Source organism: Silurus meridionalis, chromosome 27 (assembly GCF_014805685.1).
Source record: "Silurus meridionalis isolate SWU-2019-XX chromosome 27, ASM1480568v1, whole genome shotgun sequence".
NCBI lineage: Eukaryota > Metazoa > Chordata > Actinopteri > Siluriformes > Siluridae > Silurus > Silurus meridionalis.
In genome coordinates this window covers 4,741,782-4,755,179 of record NC_060910.1, presented here as the reverse complement: position 1 = coordinate 4,755,179, position 13,398 = coordinate 4,741,782, and the positions used below count along the sequence as shown (strand labels likewise).

The window sequence follows — 13,398 nt, the reverse complement described above, 5'->3', positions numbered from 1 at the left end:
AACTGCTCCTACACAGTCTTGGCCAAGCCCAACCACTCATATACAGTCTGAACCCATCCAAACTGCTCCTACAGCTATTTTAACCACTTTGGTTTGGATTGGTCAAGAGTGTCTTGGAGCAGTTGGGGATTGGTCCAGTCTTGCAGACTCTCTTGATTAATTCCACCCGCTCCTACAAACATTCTGGGCAATTCCAACTACCCTGACAGCTTGATTAACCCCATATGCTCTGACAAAAATTCAAACAATCCCACCTGTCAATCCTGCCCACTATCAGACACTAGACAAATCCAACCTTCTTCTATAGACACTCTCATCATAATCCTGCCCCCTCCAGCAGTTCTTATTGCTTTTAATATGGGTTTCCCCAAATACAAATTATTCACTTAGAAACACCACGACACCAGCCAGTATAAAACAGCTCCAGGAAAATCACCTCAATCCCATACAGACACTCATTTGGATTATTACAGCAAATGATAAAACATGAAGGCCACAGTCTCTAGCAGTAATGCAACCAATTGAAAACAACTAGTACCCCACACCACACAAGAACAACTTTCATCCCTGATAGCCAGAGGGGTTTTACTATTCCTAAAAGTCACCTTCATAATGGCAAAACAGCATGCTATTTTGTTAACCGAGTGGCCCACAAGGAGAGGACGAGGAAGGTGAAGATCTCGGAAGACAAGCTGCTCGAGATCCCTGTAGGGTCGACAATTCTGTACACTGGTACAACTTCAGAGAGCAAAGAGTACACTCGAGTTACAGCAGGCTTTAGAAAAGCTGATTTATTATTGCATAAAACCCAACAGGTATTTTGAAATGAACTTAATTCTGAAAAAACATTGTAGGAAATATGTTACATAGTAGAAGGTAAAACAAAACAAAAAAAACATTAAAACTAAATTGAACGTCAAACCAGGAAAGGTGATATGATCATATAATAACAGTTTCAGTGATCAAACACTATGAAAGATTGAAGAAAATACCTGGTTCTTTAACAGTAACCTTTAACTTAACCATGACCGAGTCCATAGCATTAGTACATAGAAAATAAAAGGTATTTAAAACGAGATGTTCAGCGTAATTTTTTCAGCGAAGTTCCTCCAGAAGAAAGCTGCTTTACCAGGAGCTGAAGTCTCCCAATCCTGTCCTGCCTTTAGGCTTCTTTACTGCCGTTTCGCTGCTGGACGGTTTGCTCTCGTCGCCGGCTGCTGAGCGCTTACTGAACACATGCAGGCATAGGAACATTAATAACCACGGATTCCAAATAGGCATCAAGAAAAGAAAGTAATAAAGAAAAAACAAAAACTTAATAAACACACCAACATAGATTATTGTGTTGTATGTCTGCGACTTGTGAAACACAAACAGCAGGGTTCCTAATGTGTGTGTTTGAAACTGAGAAAGAACACCACACAGTGGGATGACTTCACAACTATTTTTTGTTTTTGCTCCAATTCATTGTGTGTGTGTGTGTGTGTGTGTGTGTGTGTGTGTGTAAGAAGAGTGGGACACGAATCAGTGGGATGCTGCAGGGTAATTGTACTGATATCCCACTGTTTCCACAGTAAGCCTCGCTCATATCCTGAACCCCTCTGAGCGATGGTACAACCCCTAAACACCCATCTGCCTGCCTGCCCACACACACACACACACACACACACACACACACACACACACAGTTAATCAGAAGCTTGCGCTGCCACGTCCGATCCAAAGCAGCATGCCGTTACAGTTATAGAAGCTCAAAACCAAACCAGAGCCTTATAAGCTTTCCTTTTCTTCCTTCTTCCCTTCTTTTCCTCCCTTCTTTCTTCCTTCTCTTTTTTTTTATCTTCCCTTTCCTTCCTATTTTCCTTCTTTCCTTATCTTCCCTTTCCTTCTTTCTTTCCCTCCCTTCCTTTGTTCGGTCTTTCCTGCTTATTAATTTTCTTTCTTTTTTCATTCTTTCTTTCCTTTCATTCTTCCTTTTATCTTCTTTCTTCCTTCCGTACTTCCTCCAGTCTCCATCCATGTCAAAGTCTTTGTCTCTGTCTTTCTGCTTCTGTCTATTAGTGCCTCTTAGTGTTTCTGTCCAAGTATCTTTGACTGAGACTCGGTGTCCCTCTCTGTCTGAATCTCCATCTCGGAGTTTTTCTGTTACTCTATATCTATCACTGTGTGTGTGTGTGTGTGTGTGTGTGTGTGTGTGTGTGTGTGTGTGTGTGTGTGTGTGTGTGTGTGAGTGTGTGAGAGAGAGAGAGAGAGAGAGAGAGAGCGAACGAGTGTGTGTGCGTGTGTGTTCAGACCTCTTTACACATGGTCCTGATGTCAGCTTCACTTACCTTACTCTTAGTAAATAAGGCAGTCATTCTGTGTGCCCTTGTGTGTGTGTGTGTGTGTGTGCCCGTGTGCCTGTGTGTGCGCGCCGTGTGTGTGTGTACACTCACGCGGCAGGCTTGCTGATATATTTTCCAACTCCAGCTCGGTAGATTTTGGGTTCTTGCTCAGTTTTAGCTTTGCTGAGGGATGCTGAGGTTTGGGCTCTTTCTTCTTCCTGCTTTTGGGCCTCCTTTTCCCGCTCAGCTTCAATCTACAACACACACACACACACTCCACCAGATCACTAAACACTGAAAAACAGTACACATTCAAATAGTCATACAGCATGTACAAACACACACCTGTGCATCTGCTTCCTCATAAGGATCCACAAACACGCTGGTGCTTATCAGCTTAATCTCACTCTGTGATTAGAAAAAAGAGAAGATCAAGAAAATCACCACAACACACACACACACAACAAATTTGAGATTTGAAGAGGATTAGTGTGGTTTTCTTGTGATTAGTGTCCCAAATAATCAAGATAATACTTCTACATAAACTGGGTTACACAATTAGACCTAAATCTATCAACCTTATTTAAATTCTTCTTTCTCTTTATTACATGGCCAATATAATTATTAGTATAGCACTTGGACATTTTTGCAAAGCAATATAAATTTCAGCATGGTCAAGCAATCCCTGATGAGTGCTTAAGAATTGTGATTTTTAAACAGTGTAAGGCAGCTTCAAAGTTCAGAAGTGAAGAAGAAAAAAAAGCAGAGAAAAAAAAAAGTGAAAGGTTAAGCGTGTAAAAGCTGAGCGAGTCGGGGGGTAATTCCTGAAAGAAATCCTCTTTCATGGTAAAAGCTGTAGCGCGAGTCACTTCGGAGTACTGAAAGAAAAGCAGCGGGAACTCGGAGGCGTCCATTAAAAGCCGAAATGACATGCCTGGCTTCGTTAATGACGCATCTGTACGCCGCTTTTCACACATGTGAGCAGTTGAGTGATTAAGGAAAGGACAGGGGGTGGTGTAATTACCTTGGGTTTATCTGTTTTCGGATTGCTCTCTACATTCTCCATGGCTGTGAGGGTCTCGAATCCGCCCACCACCCTGACAGAAAGATCAGATGTTAATCAGTCAGGATCACGATCTTTAGAGAAATGGGACGGTTTCCCAGTACCGCATTTAGAAAGGACAAACAAAATGTGTGTATTTAAAAAGCAATTTACAACAGCTCCTGGTATTCAGGCACCGATCAACTAATCAGTGATGATGACGAGATGGTGTGATGATGATGATACAAAAGGCCTAGGACAATATGATTTATGATGATGCAGGTAGTTCCCCAAATTAAGATGGAGATGAGTTCCAATGACCTTATAAGTCGAGACATGGGTGGTACACAGCAATTTGTTAATAACTGAACAAATTACAATACAGTGGTCCCCTGGAACTCGTTTAGAACGGAACACCCGTGAGTTCCAGGGGACCACTGTATTGTAAAATCTGCAAATTTTGGACACACCCCTGCAGCCCCTATGGTACCTTAGTGAATTCGTCTAGACATTATGTCACTTTTATAAACGTAATAGTGTACAGTATTTGACCAAATACATAATTTAAAAGGATGGTAAGATCACAGATTCACACTGTCATAAAAGGTTTGATTAAACGATGTGATGCATTGATTAAAAAAAATTATAATAATTATTTATATATAATTACTAGTAGATTCACTATACTTGTATTATTAAAATATTGACCAATATTTTGTTTTTATATATGATATCTTGTCGCTAAACTGTTTCTCGAGCGCGTTCTATCAGCACCGCTGCTGCTACGTGAATATGACGCATCACAACACTACGGAGTCTGAAGTGTGTCCTGAGGGTCACATAGAATATAGAATACAGATTAACATGGCAGAGGTAGAGCTGTATCTTCCTCTCACACAACAGGAAAAAAAAACAGGCTATGCATCGAGATGCGAATCGCATCGGCCACAGTTATGGAGATGCGCAGTCTTAATGTGGAGAGTTTAAGAATTTCTCTGTCCGAAAGCAGTGAATGAAACCAGATGAATCATGTAAATATTACGAACAAGACAGTAAGTCAGAGACGCAAGCAGATTTAGCACAGAAATTCGCTACAGTGTCGAAATGTCTTTATTTTTTAGCCAGAAAGGCTACAGTCACTGATGATTATCTTGTGTACGGGATATTGGATTTTTATGAACGAGCACAAATGCACATGGGAGTCTTTCTGCTTTGCCAGCTGTTCCTACAGGGCTGCAGAGTTGCTGTAGAAGATTTCCTATTCGAGTATTGTTTAGGCTTAAAGAAATCCCATAGGCAGAGGGTCAAGGTGTGTGTGTGTGTGTGTGAGAGAAAGTAATTGGCTTTACACAAGGATGTGTGTTTTGCTAAGGCTGCACAGTGGTCCGTGTGCAAGGGTTAGTCTGTTGACAGTACAGTAAATCAGGGTGTATGTGGATAGAGAGGTAGTGTGTTTTGTGTGTGTGTGTGTGTGTGTGTGTGTGTGCATATGCACAGGAGATGGGGGTCTAGACTTATGCTAACAACTCTCCGAATTCCTCAGCTTTAGCCAATGGATTATAAATCCTTGCCAAAATCTCTAAAACAGATGATCAGCTGTGTGTGTGTGTGTGTGTGTGTGTGTCTCCCTCTCCCACTGTCTGGAATGTTCTGACTAAACAGTACACATGCTTTTCCCCAGAACACACTTTACACAGCGAGCATAGCAAACATGACATTTCACTGACACACTCAAACGCACACACAAGCTCCATGAACACACATCATTTTACACACAAAAACTGACGGTGAGCTTTTTTTCTTTGTTTGCTCCATTACCTTCCGAACACGGTGTGTTTTCGGTCCAGGTACGTGCACGACCGGAAAGTTATAAAGCTGCAAAAACAGAAAGGAAAAAAAAATAGATTACAAGACAGGCTTCAGTTTAATCACTCTTACATTAAATACAACCCCAATTCCAAAAAAGGTGGGACGCTGTGTAAAGTGTAAATAAAAACAGAATGCAAAACTCAGACATTTTATATTCACAATAAAAAATATCAAATATTTGCACTGAGAATATATACAGTTTAAAAAAAAAAAAAAAAAGTTCATTTTGAATTTCATGGCTCCAACAGGTTTAAAAAAAAATTATAAATTGGCAAAGGGCCATGTTTACCACTGTGAAGCATCAAGTCTTCTGTCTGTATACATCAGGGAACTAAAAAAAGACCAGTTGCTACAGCCTTGGGATGAGGAATGTTGTCCCATATGTGTCTGATACAGGATTCCAGCTGTTCTGGGTGTTCTTTGTTGTGTTTTTCGTTTCATGATGTGCCAAATGTTTTTAGATGGTGAAAGGTCTAGACTCTAGGCAGGCCAGTTCAGCACCCAGACTCTTATACTACAAAGTCATGCTATTGTAATAGATGAAGAATGCAGTTAGAATTTTCTTGCTCAAATATGCAAGACCTTTCCACAAAAACGTTTTCTGGAATGAAACATTTGTTGCTCTAAAACCTTTAAATACCATTCAGCATTGACGAAGCCTTTCCAAAGGCGCCTGCTGCCCAGATACACTATTTATTTAATCTTGGCCTGTTGTCAATTAAATGAATTAGGCCTCCAATTGTGTTTTAATAACACACATAAGAAAATCTTTTCCCAGACTTTTGTTTGCTTTGTTAAAACTTTGAGACGTGTTGCAGCCATCAAATTCAAAATGACCTCCTTTATTCCGGAAAATGGTAAATTTTGTCAGTTAAACTTTTTTTTATGTTCTATTGTGAATACATTATGGGTTTATGAGATCTGCAAATCATTGCATTGTTTTTATTTACATTTTACACAGAATCCCACATTTTTCTGGAAATGGGTAGTTGCATGTATCAGGATTAAAAAACACTCACAACTGAGATTTATTGGTGTTTGGTCCGGAGTTGGCCATGCTCAGGATGCCACGGCCGGTGTGGGAGAGATTGGGTTTGAACTCATCCTTAAATGGCTTGCCCCAGTACGACTCACCACCTTTTACACACACAAAGAAAAAAAAAAGAAAAATAGGGTTAAGCAAGAAAAACACTATAGACTAATTCAGGGGTGCATTTATTCATCATCCGCAGTTTTCCGTAGACGATACAACAAAGACAATAACACTTAAGATTACATAGTAGCTGAGTAGCAGGGTTATTTTTTGTTTTCTCATAACTGCATAGCAATAATAATAAAAACAATATGGCTGAGAGAAATTGACTTAATTTCCCGCAACAAAAATATTATAGACGCACTTGTGTTCAATAGCCGTGACAAACGTCATATAACGCAACACTGTGGATGCAAATGATAACTGCAGCTATTGTGTTGAATTTCATTTCACAATTTCCCCTTTCTGATACAAAGATCTTTTTTTCTATAGATATAGCTATAATAGTAATAGCTATAACACCAAGATTATTTAAAGGTTAAAAGTTCATGAACATCTGTAGTGTATATGAGATCGATCACCTAATAGATGGAAAAAAGTATTGGGACACCTGACTTTGTGCTTCTTTACCAAACTATAAGCGCGAACTTTGAAATACACAATTGCACAGAATGTCTTTGGATGCAGTAGCATTACATTTACCCTTTACTTAATCTAGAAGAAGCAGACCTGTTCCAGCATGACTATGCCCCTGTGCACAAATCCAGCTCCATGAAGATGTGCTTTGGGATGAAATGTAAACACTGACTGCACCCCAGTCTTCCTCACCTCACCTACAGCAGTACCTGACTTTACTAATGCTCTTGTGTCTGAATGAAGCACCACAAATCTCTATAAAAACACTCAGAAATCTAGTGAAACATCTTCCCAGAAAAGTGGAGTTTATTAGAACAGCAAACGGGGACTAAATGTGAAATGGGATGAAAAAATAAAAAAAATAAAAATCACAATCTTATGCATCTGTGTCCAAACTATTGGCCATATAATGTAAGTAAATGAGGGACTGAAATGTTCTGCAAGTTGCTTTGGAAAAAGGTCTCCGCTACAGTGGTGTAAAAGTGAACAAAAGCATTTAAACCATGACTATGCAATTCATACGTACAATGTGTCGGACATTAGTTTGGCATGTTGAACGATCCTACAAATGTTTTAAGACAACAAACTTGCTCGTTTCTCTTTCTTTCCTGTGCAAAATAAAGTACAGAAAAAAAAGACAAAAATAACAGGGGTCCAACACATCAAATTCAGCATTCATAAAAAAAAAAAAAAATCTCACCAGAGCTTTATTATTTATTTAATTTTTTTTAAATAACAGCAACTCCAAGCTGTAGATCGAATCATACGTTTATAATCGCTATGCTCGTTATAATCCGTTACAGTTTCTAGAAATCACCCTGATCTAGAGGGCCTTTGGATTTGAACTTACGACCTTCTGATCCAAACTACAATGCCATAACCACTCCCGCTTCTGAGGAAACGCACAGATTTACATTTACATTAATGGCATACGCCAGGGGTGTCCAATCTTTTCCACAAAGAGCCGGCTTGGGTGCAGGTCTTCGTTTTAAATCCAATGTACACCAACAAGGGCCACAGCTGACATTTCATTAAAAATGAAGAAGGTGGAATCTGGTGTGGCTTGGATGGAATGAAAACCTGCACCCACACCTTATTGCTTATGGTATTAAGAAAGAGCCTCCAACATTAGCACTTGTATCAGCCTTTGGAACAGTTTTCAGAGAAAGTCTTCAGAACAGAACACAACAACATTGGGTGTTCAAAGATGTGTTCTTCAATGGATAATAAAGTATTAGCATTGGCAGACTGGTGTGGTATCAGCTGGACCGATTCTAATAACCGATGATCACAGAGGCGGGTTTTGATAACCAAATTACGAACCTTTTCGGGTAAAAAAAAAAAGTGCACAGCGTCCCACCCTGAGTGTTTTCCACCATAATCAACTCATCCTGAAGACCCCTGAAGCAGGTGGACTAATTAATCTCGTCATGGAGCCCAATCAAACGCTCAGCAAGAGGGCCAGTTCTCAGCAAGACACTTGATGACTGTGTAACCCAGTAATTCTGCATTTAATTCATATCGAATAAAACAAGCTAAGACTTCTGTAACGCAGCTATCTCAAGATAAACTGCCTCCAATTATGACCCCTGATTAGCACACCCCCTCCTTCACAATAAGCTCCAGAGACAGAAGCTAATCTGAGATCAGGCTCTCGCGGTGTCTCTCACCAGCTGCAGGCGTCACGCCGAGACGTGATTTACCGCTCACCGATCTGCCTTTTCCAACGCCACGTGCCCTCGCAAACATTACCCAAGTGATATTTCTGCATAATTGATGGCCTGCTTGACATTTCCTAGCCTCACCATGCCATGAGTTCATTAGAAAAAAGGAGGGGGAAAAGGGTTCTAGGAAGTAAATGAAATTCCCTGTCGGTGCAAATCTAACTAGTCAACACGACCAGCTACAGTGGAGTTCGATTACATAACCATGTAAACACAGACATGTGAGGGGGTGATTGCGTTTTGTTACATTGTTGCATCTGTTCCGAGTTCCTCTTTATGCAGAAACAGCTCAAGAAAGAGGAACTGGTTTTTATAGACAAGAGCACTGTATATACACTGACTGCAGAGCGGAGCATCCAGTCTGTGTACACGACTAACCTCACATATGAGGTCACAAGTTTCAGTCTACACAGAGCCACAATTGAGAATCAAGTAATATCCAAATTTTGGATTTTATTAGGGGGCCGTAGCCGTATACAAACTTTTTTTTAAGAATTCAAAGTTAGATTCTTATATAAAGCCCTGTGTCCTCAAAATTACAAGTGGAGACATAATAAATATCCTTTCAAATACTATACTCTATGTGCTTGATGTTATTATAGAAACCCTAACACATGAATCATTACTTTAAACCTGTGATTTGCCATGCGACCCTCAATATTTCCCACAATCCTGTCAGGAAAAATGTAATCCCGAAAACTGAACTGCTAGTCCTGCTAGAACGTGGACACTACACACCAACAAGGCATGCAGGTAGCTGTGTATATCCCAAATATAAACAAAGGATTCGAAAAATTTGTATACATGCATTGCATGTAATCGTTATCAGGTGTGTTGGTCCCATTTTGCTGCTAAACAGTCGTGGCCCATCGAGCATAAACACCATTAACTTCTTTAGCAATTTAAGCTACAGGACCTCATCTCCACTGGTCCTTCCACTTTTGATGGATACTGACCACTGCAGCCCAGGAACATCCCACAAGAGCTGGAGTTTTGGAGATGCTCTGACCCAGACGTCTAGATGTCTCAATTTGTCAAACTTGCTCAAATCCTTCCTTAAAATCAAAATCTCAAATCCTTACTCTTGCTCATTTTTCCAGCTTCTAACATGTCAACTTTGAGGACAAAATGTTCAATTCAGTGTTCTTCACTGCACCACTCATAATGTTACAAGTTTATAATGTTATGCCTGATCTGTTTAAGAATTGCATAGAGCTTCCATTAGAACTGTAATACCTGATCTAAGATTCTGACTCCAATGACAAAGTAATATTTTTGTACACTTATCTGGTCACAAGCTTCAGAATCTTTGAATGTTTTAAATTGCCTGGCTCTCTGCCTACTGACTTTTAAGCGGAAAACAAACTTCGAAGCATCTTAAAAAGCGAGAAGAGATTTGTTTGAAATGGTTATGGATTAGCTGATATTGTTAGCGAGGCTACTTCTTACATTTTCAAAACAGACTCGTTACTTTAGTTTTAATCTATTTGGTGAAATTTCTCTATTTTCTTCTCATTGTGTGGCTTTTTTTTAATTTTTTTTATCTATGACTGGTGTATCGTTTCCTGGCTCACCACAGACGTAGGCTAGATTACGAAGCTAACAAAGACCAGCAGAAGGCAACAAGAAGTCTGGGGTTAACGTGGATGAGACAGAAGGAGCCAGTGATGTAAACATGACTGAGAACAGAGACATTCCTGAACATCATCATCTTTTCTCTGCTTGTGTTCTGATATGGTGGATGTTCAGCCGGGATACGTTCATAAGGTAACAAATTCTTTTGCATTAATATATTAAAATGGTGTGAGGTTCAGTTACCAGCGTGACACAAACAGGAAGTAGTAATGACTACTTTTTACTGAAGTACATGTCAGAGCCCAAACTTCTTTACTTTAACGTGAGTGAAAAAGTGTAGTCAGAACTTAAACTTTACCCAAAGTCTTTTAAAACATAAGAATCTGTACTTCTACTACAGTGAAGGATGTGTGTACTTTTCCTCCATCTCTGGTTATGACCAAGACCAAACCTGGTGACACCACTGACCTACATCAAGACAGGTTCAAATTCAAACAGAAATTCAACAGAGAAAACATCTTGAAAACAGACTCCAGCCTTAAAGCCCTACTAACAAAGAAATGTATGGGAGGTGCTTGGAAATCGTTCACTGCTGTGAAACATCAAGTAAAACAAACACCAACCAAAAGGCTGACTAATGATCACCTCCAGGTGCCTTCTGAGAAAAAACATGGCAAAAATAACACCAGGCATACACTCTGAACCTGTATGGATTAAAAAAAATACCTTGATACTGAGGGGGTTTCAAGGGAAGTCAGCAATGCTTCTACTCAAAGCGAGTATTGTTTGGTGTGTAACAGGTCTGGAGACTAAACAGTTCAGACAGGCTTTAAACAACCTAAGGATATATGAGAGTACTGCTGCTGGTTTTACATAGGAACCAGGAAGAAGGCTTTGGGCTGGTTTGCGAGAGTGGATTAGGACTACAAATGCAGCAGTTTTGAACTTATGTACATTCATGGAACAACTGAAAAACACATGATGAAACTTTATACAGAATGAATATTAAATGTCACCAAATGAGGAGAAGTTCCTTTTTGAGTCTGTTTTCTTCTCAAGGATTCTATCTCAGATCTTCTCATAGATGTTTTCCATCACATTAAGTACAAACTTAGAGAGACTTAAACCTGATTTCAGAGTTCCTAAACACTTTTGTATTTTTTTCGGACTCAAAATTGGCAACTTTACTAAACATTTTTAAAGCAATATTTCACAATTATTTTAAATTTCAACTAAAACACGTTACGTTACAATCTCCGTTTAGTCGCACGGTGGGGGCGCTGCGGCAACTGCCACCTCACTACAAAACCAATCACAGCTCTCACAGGCTTGCGCCGATCTTTTGGCAGTACTGAGAGTCTGCTCCTAAACTCCACGAAAAAACATGTCCACGCTAAAAAGGTTTCCTTAAAAATTTATTTTCCTCTCCTTCTGTCCAAATGCTTTAGAAAACGCAGACAAATGTATCTGGTTTGTTGTGGATGTAGCCTTTGTTTTATGAAAAATATATATAAATTTATATATATATATATATATATATATATATATATATATATATATATATATATATATATATATATATATATATATATATATATATATATATTTTTTTTTTTGGTTTATATAGAAAACCAAATAGGACAACAGTATGGAAATAGAAATAATATTCAATACTCTGTGTCCCCCCGCCTACTTATCCAGACCTGGAAATCACAAATCAAATTCCTTACTTGATACTTAATGCATAGAAACCCTGTGCTTTGTGAAGACGTTAAACTTGTTTAACAAAAAAAAACTGCATTGAACTGCTGTCTGAAGATCAACCATGAACAGTACAATAAAATCCAGTTTGGGTGGAAAGTTTCAGAGTTCAGAGTCCTGAAGTCATAACATCGTCATGTGTTTGTTATGTTCAGAGCGTGTGTGTGTGTGTGTGTGTGTGAGAACCTGACGTTTGATGAGTGGTTAAATGTTAACCCAGAGGATCGAGTAGCTTTTTGTTACAGGGTGTCACCTGGAAACGCAAGTCTGTAATATTATTAGTGACTGCACTGTTACATCATCTGACACGGTTTCACCAATACAAGTCAGAAAAGGCAATTACGCAGGCTTTGTTGCCGGATTGAAACCGAGGACACGCCCGGATGCTATTAAAAGCGCGCTATCCTGGACTTTTCAACTTTGTTATGCAACACAACACTAATATTCTGAAACACGCACTATTCAAGCCTAGCGAGGCTGACAGATCTTTTACTCCAACCAAGGCAAGGTGACCTCTCTTGCATTTACTGCCAACCTGCCTGCCAGCGTGTGCATTAGGGACGGTAAGATTTACTGATTCGCATCGGCATAAAAGTTAACGATGCGAAACAGCGAATGAAATAAATTGTGCATCGGATACAAGTTTGTATCGTGAGGCATCGTTTTAAATATATTTGCGTTGGTAAAAAACTTTATTTATACAGAATTATTAGTAGATGCACTATACATTTATTTTGCTATGTGAATTATTCGAATTTCATATGTCACATTCATACAGAGTACGCAGGGTCAACCATGGTATGGCGCCCCTTGGAGCAGATAGGTTAAGTGCTTTGCTCAAGGGCTCAACAGTGGCAGCCTGGCAGTGCTGGGGCTTGATCTCCCCACCTTCTGATCAGCAACCCAGAGCCTTAATCACTGGACCACCACTAATATGACCATTCCCAATGCTACGGAGACCGAGGCGTGTCCTGAGAGTCACATAGAATACAGATTAACATGGCAGAGGTAGAGCTGCACCTTCCTGTAACGTTATTGCCCTGTGCTGAATCAAATTGCATCAGTAGCTGCTTCATACATATCTTTATTTTATTGTATTGTTGGCTGTATGTATCGAGATTCCCATCTTGTCCCGGGAATATCAGACAGGCTGGATTTTCTGGAGACATTTGGCTTATCCCCAGGAGGAAAACTGTAGCTTTACTCTAAGTTTCAGAGGTCGAGAAGCATGCGATTTTGGCATAGCTGCATTACATAAGGCCCTCTGCGATATAAAAAGAGAAGTGTGTGTGTGTGTGTGTGTGTGTGTGTGTGTGTGTGGCCTACAAAACATCAATGGATTAAAATGAAAGTGTGTGTGGGGAGGTTTGTGAATTCAATCGGTCAGAATAGTGTGTACTATTTTTGAATAACCGAACAGCTAGTTTGTATAAC

The 13,398-nt window shown here is 39.6% G+C and overlaps 1 protein-coding gene across 1 annotated transcript in view; it reads right to left on the bottom strand.

Annotated features, from left to right (window-relative positions):
• Positions 1 to 776: 776 nt before the first annotated feature.
• ppil2 (peptidylprolyl isomerase (cyclophilin)-like 2) overlaps positions 777 to 13,398 on the bottom strand; it is a 38,503-nt gene continuing 25,881 nt past the window's right edge. The window contains exons 15-20 of the mRNA XM_046841791.1: positions 6,255 to 6,372; positions 5,185 to 5,241; positions 3,349 to 3,421; positions 2,670 to 2,732; positions 2,436 to 2,578; positions 777 to 1,228 (exon numbers count right to left, since the gene is read on the bottom strand). Coding sequence (XP_046697747.1) covers positions 1,126 to 1,228; positions 2,436 to 2,578; positions 2,670 to 2,732; positions 3,349 to 3,421; positions 5,185 to 5,241; positions 6,255 to 6,372 — 557 coding nt within the window. The 3' untranslated portion in view covers positions 777 to 1,125. The remainder of the gene's footprint in view (positions 1,229 to 2,435; positions 2,579 to 2,669; positions 2,733 to 3,348; positions 3,422 to 5,184; positions 5,242 to 6,254; positions 6,373 to 13,398) is intronic.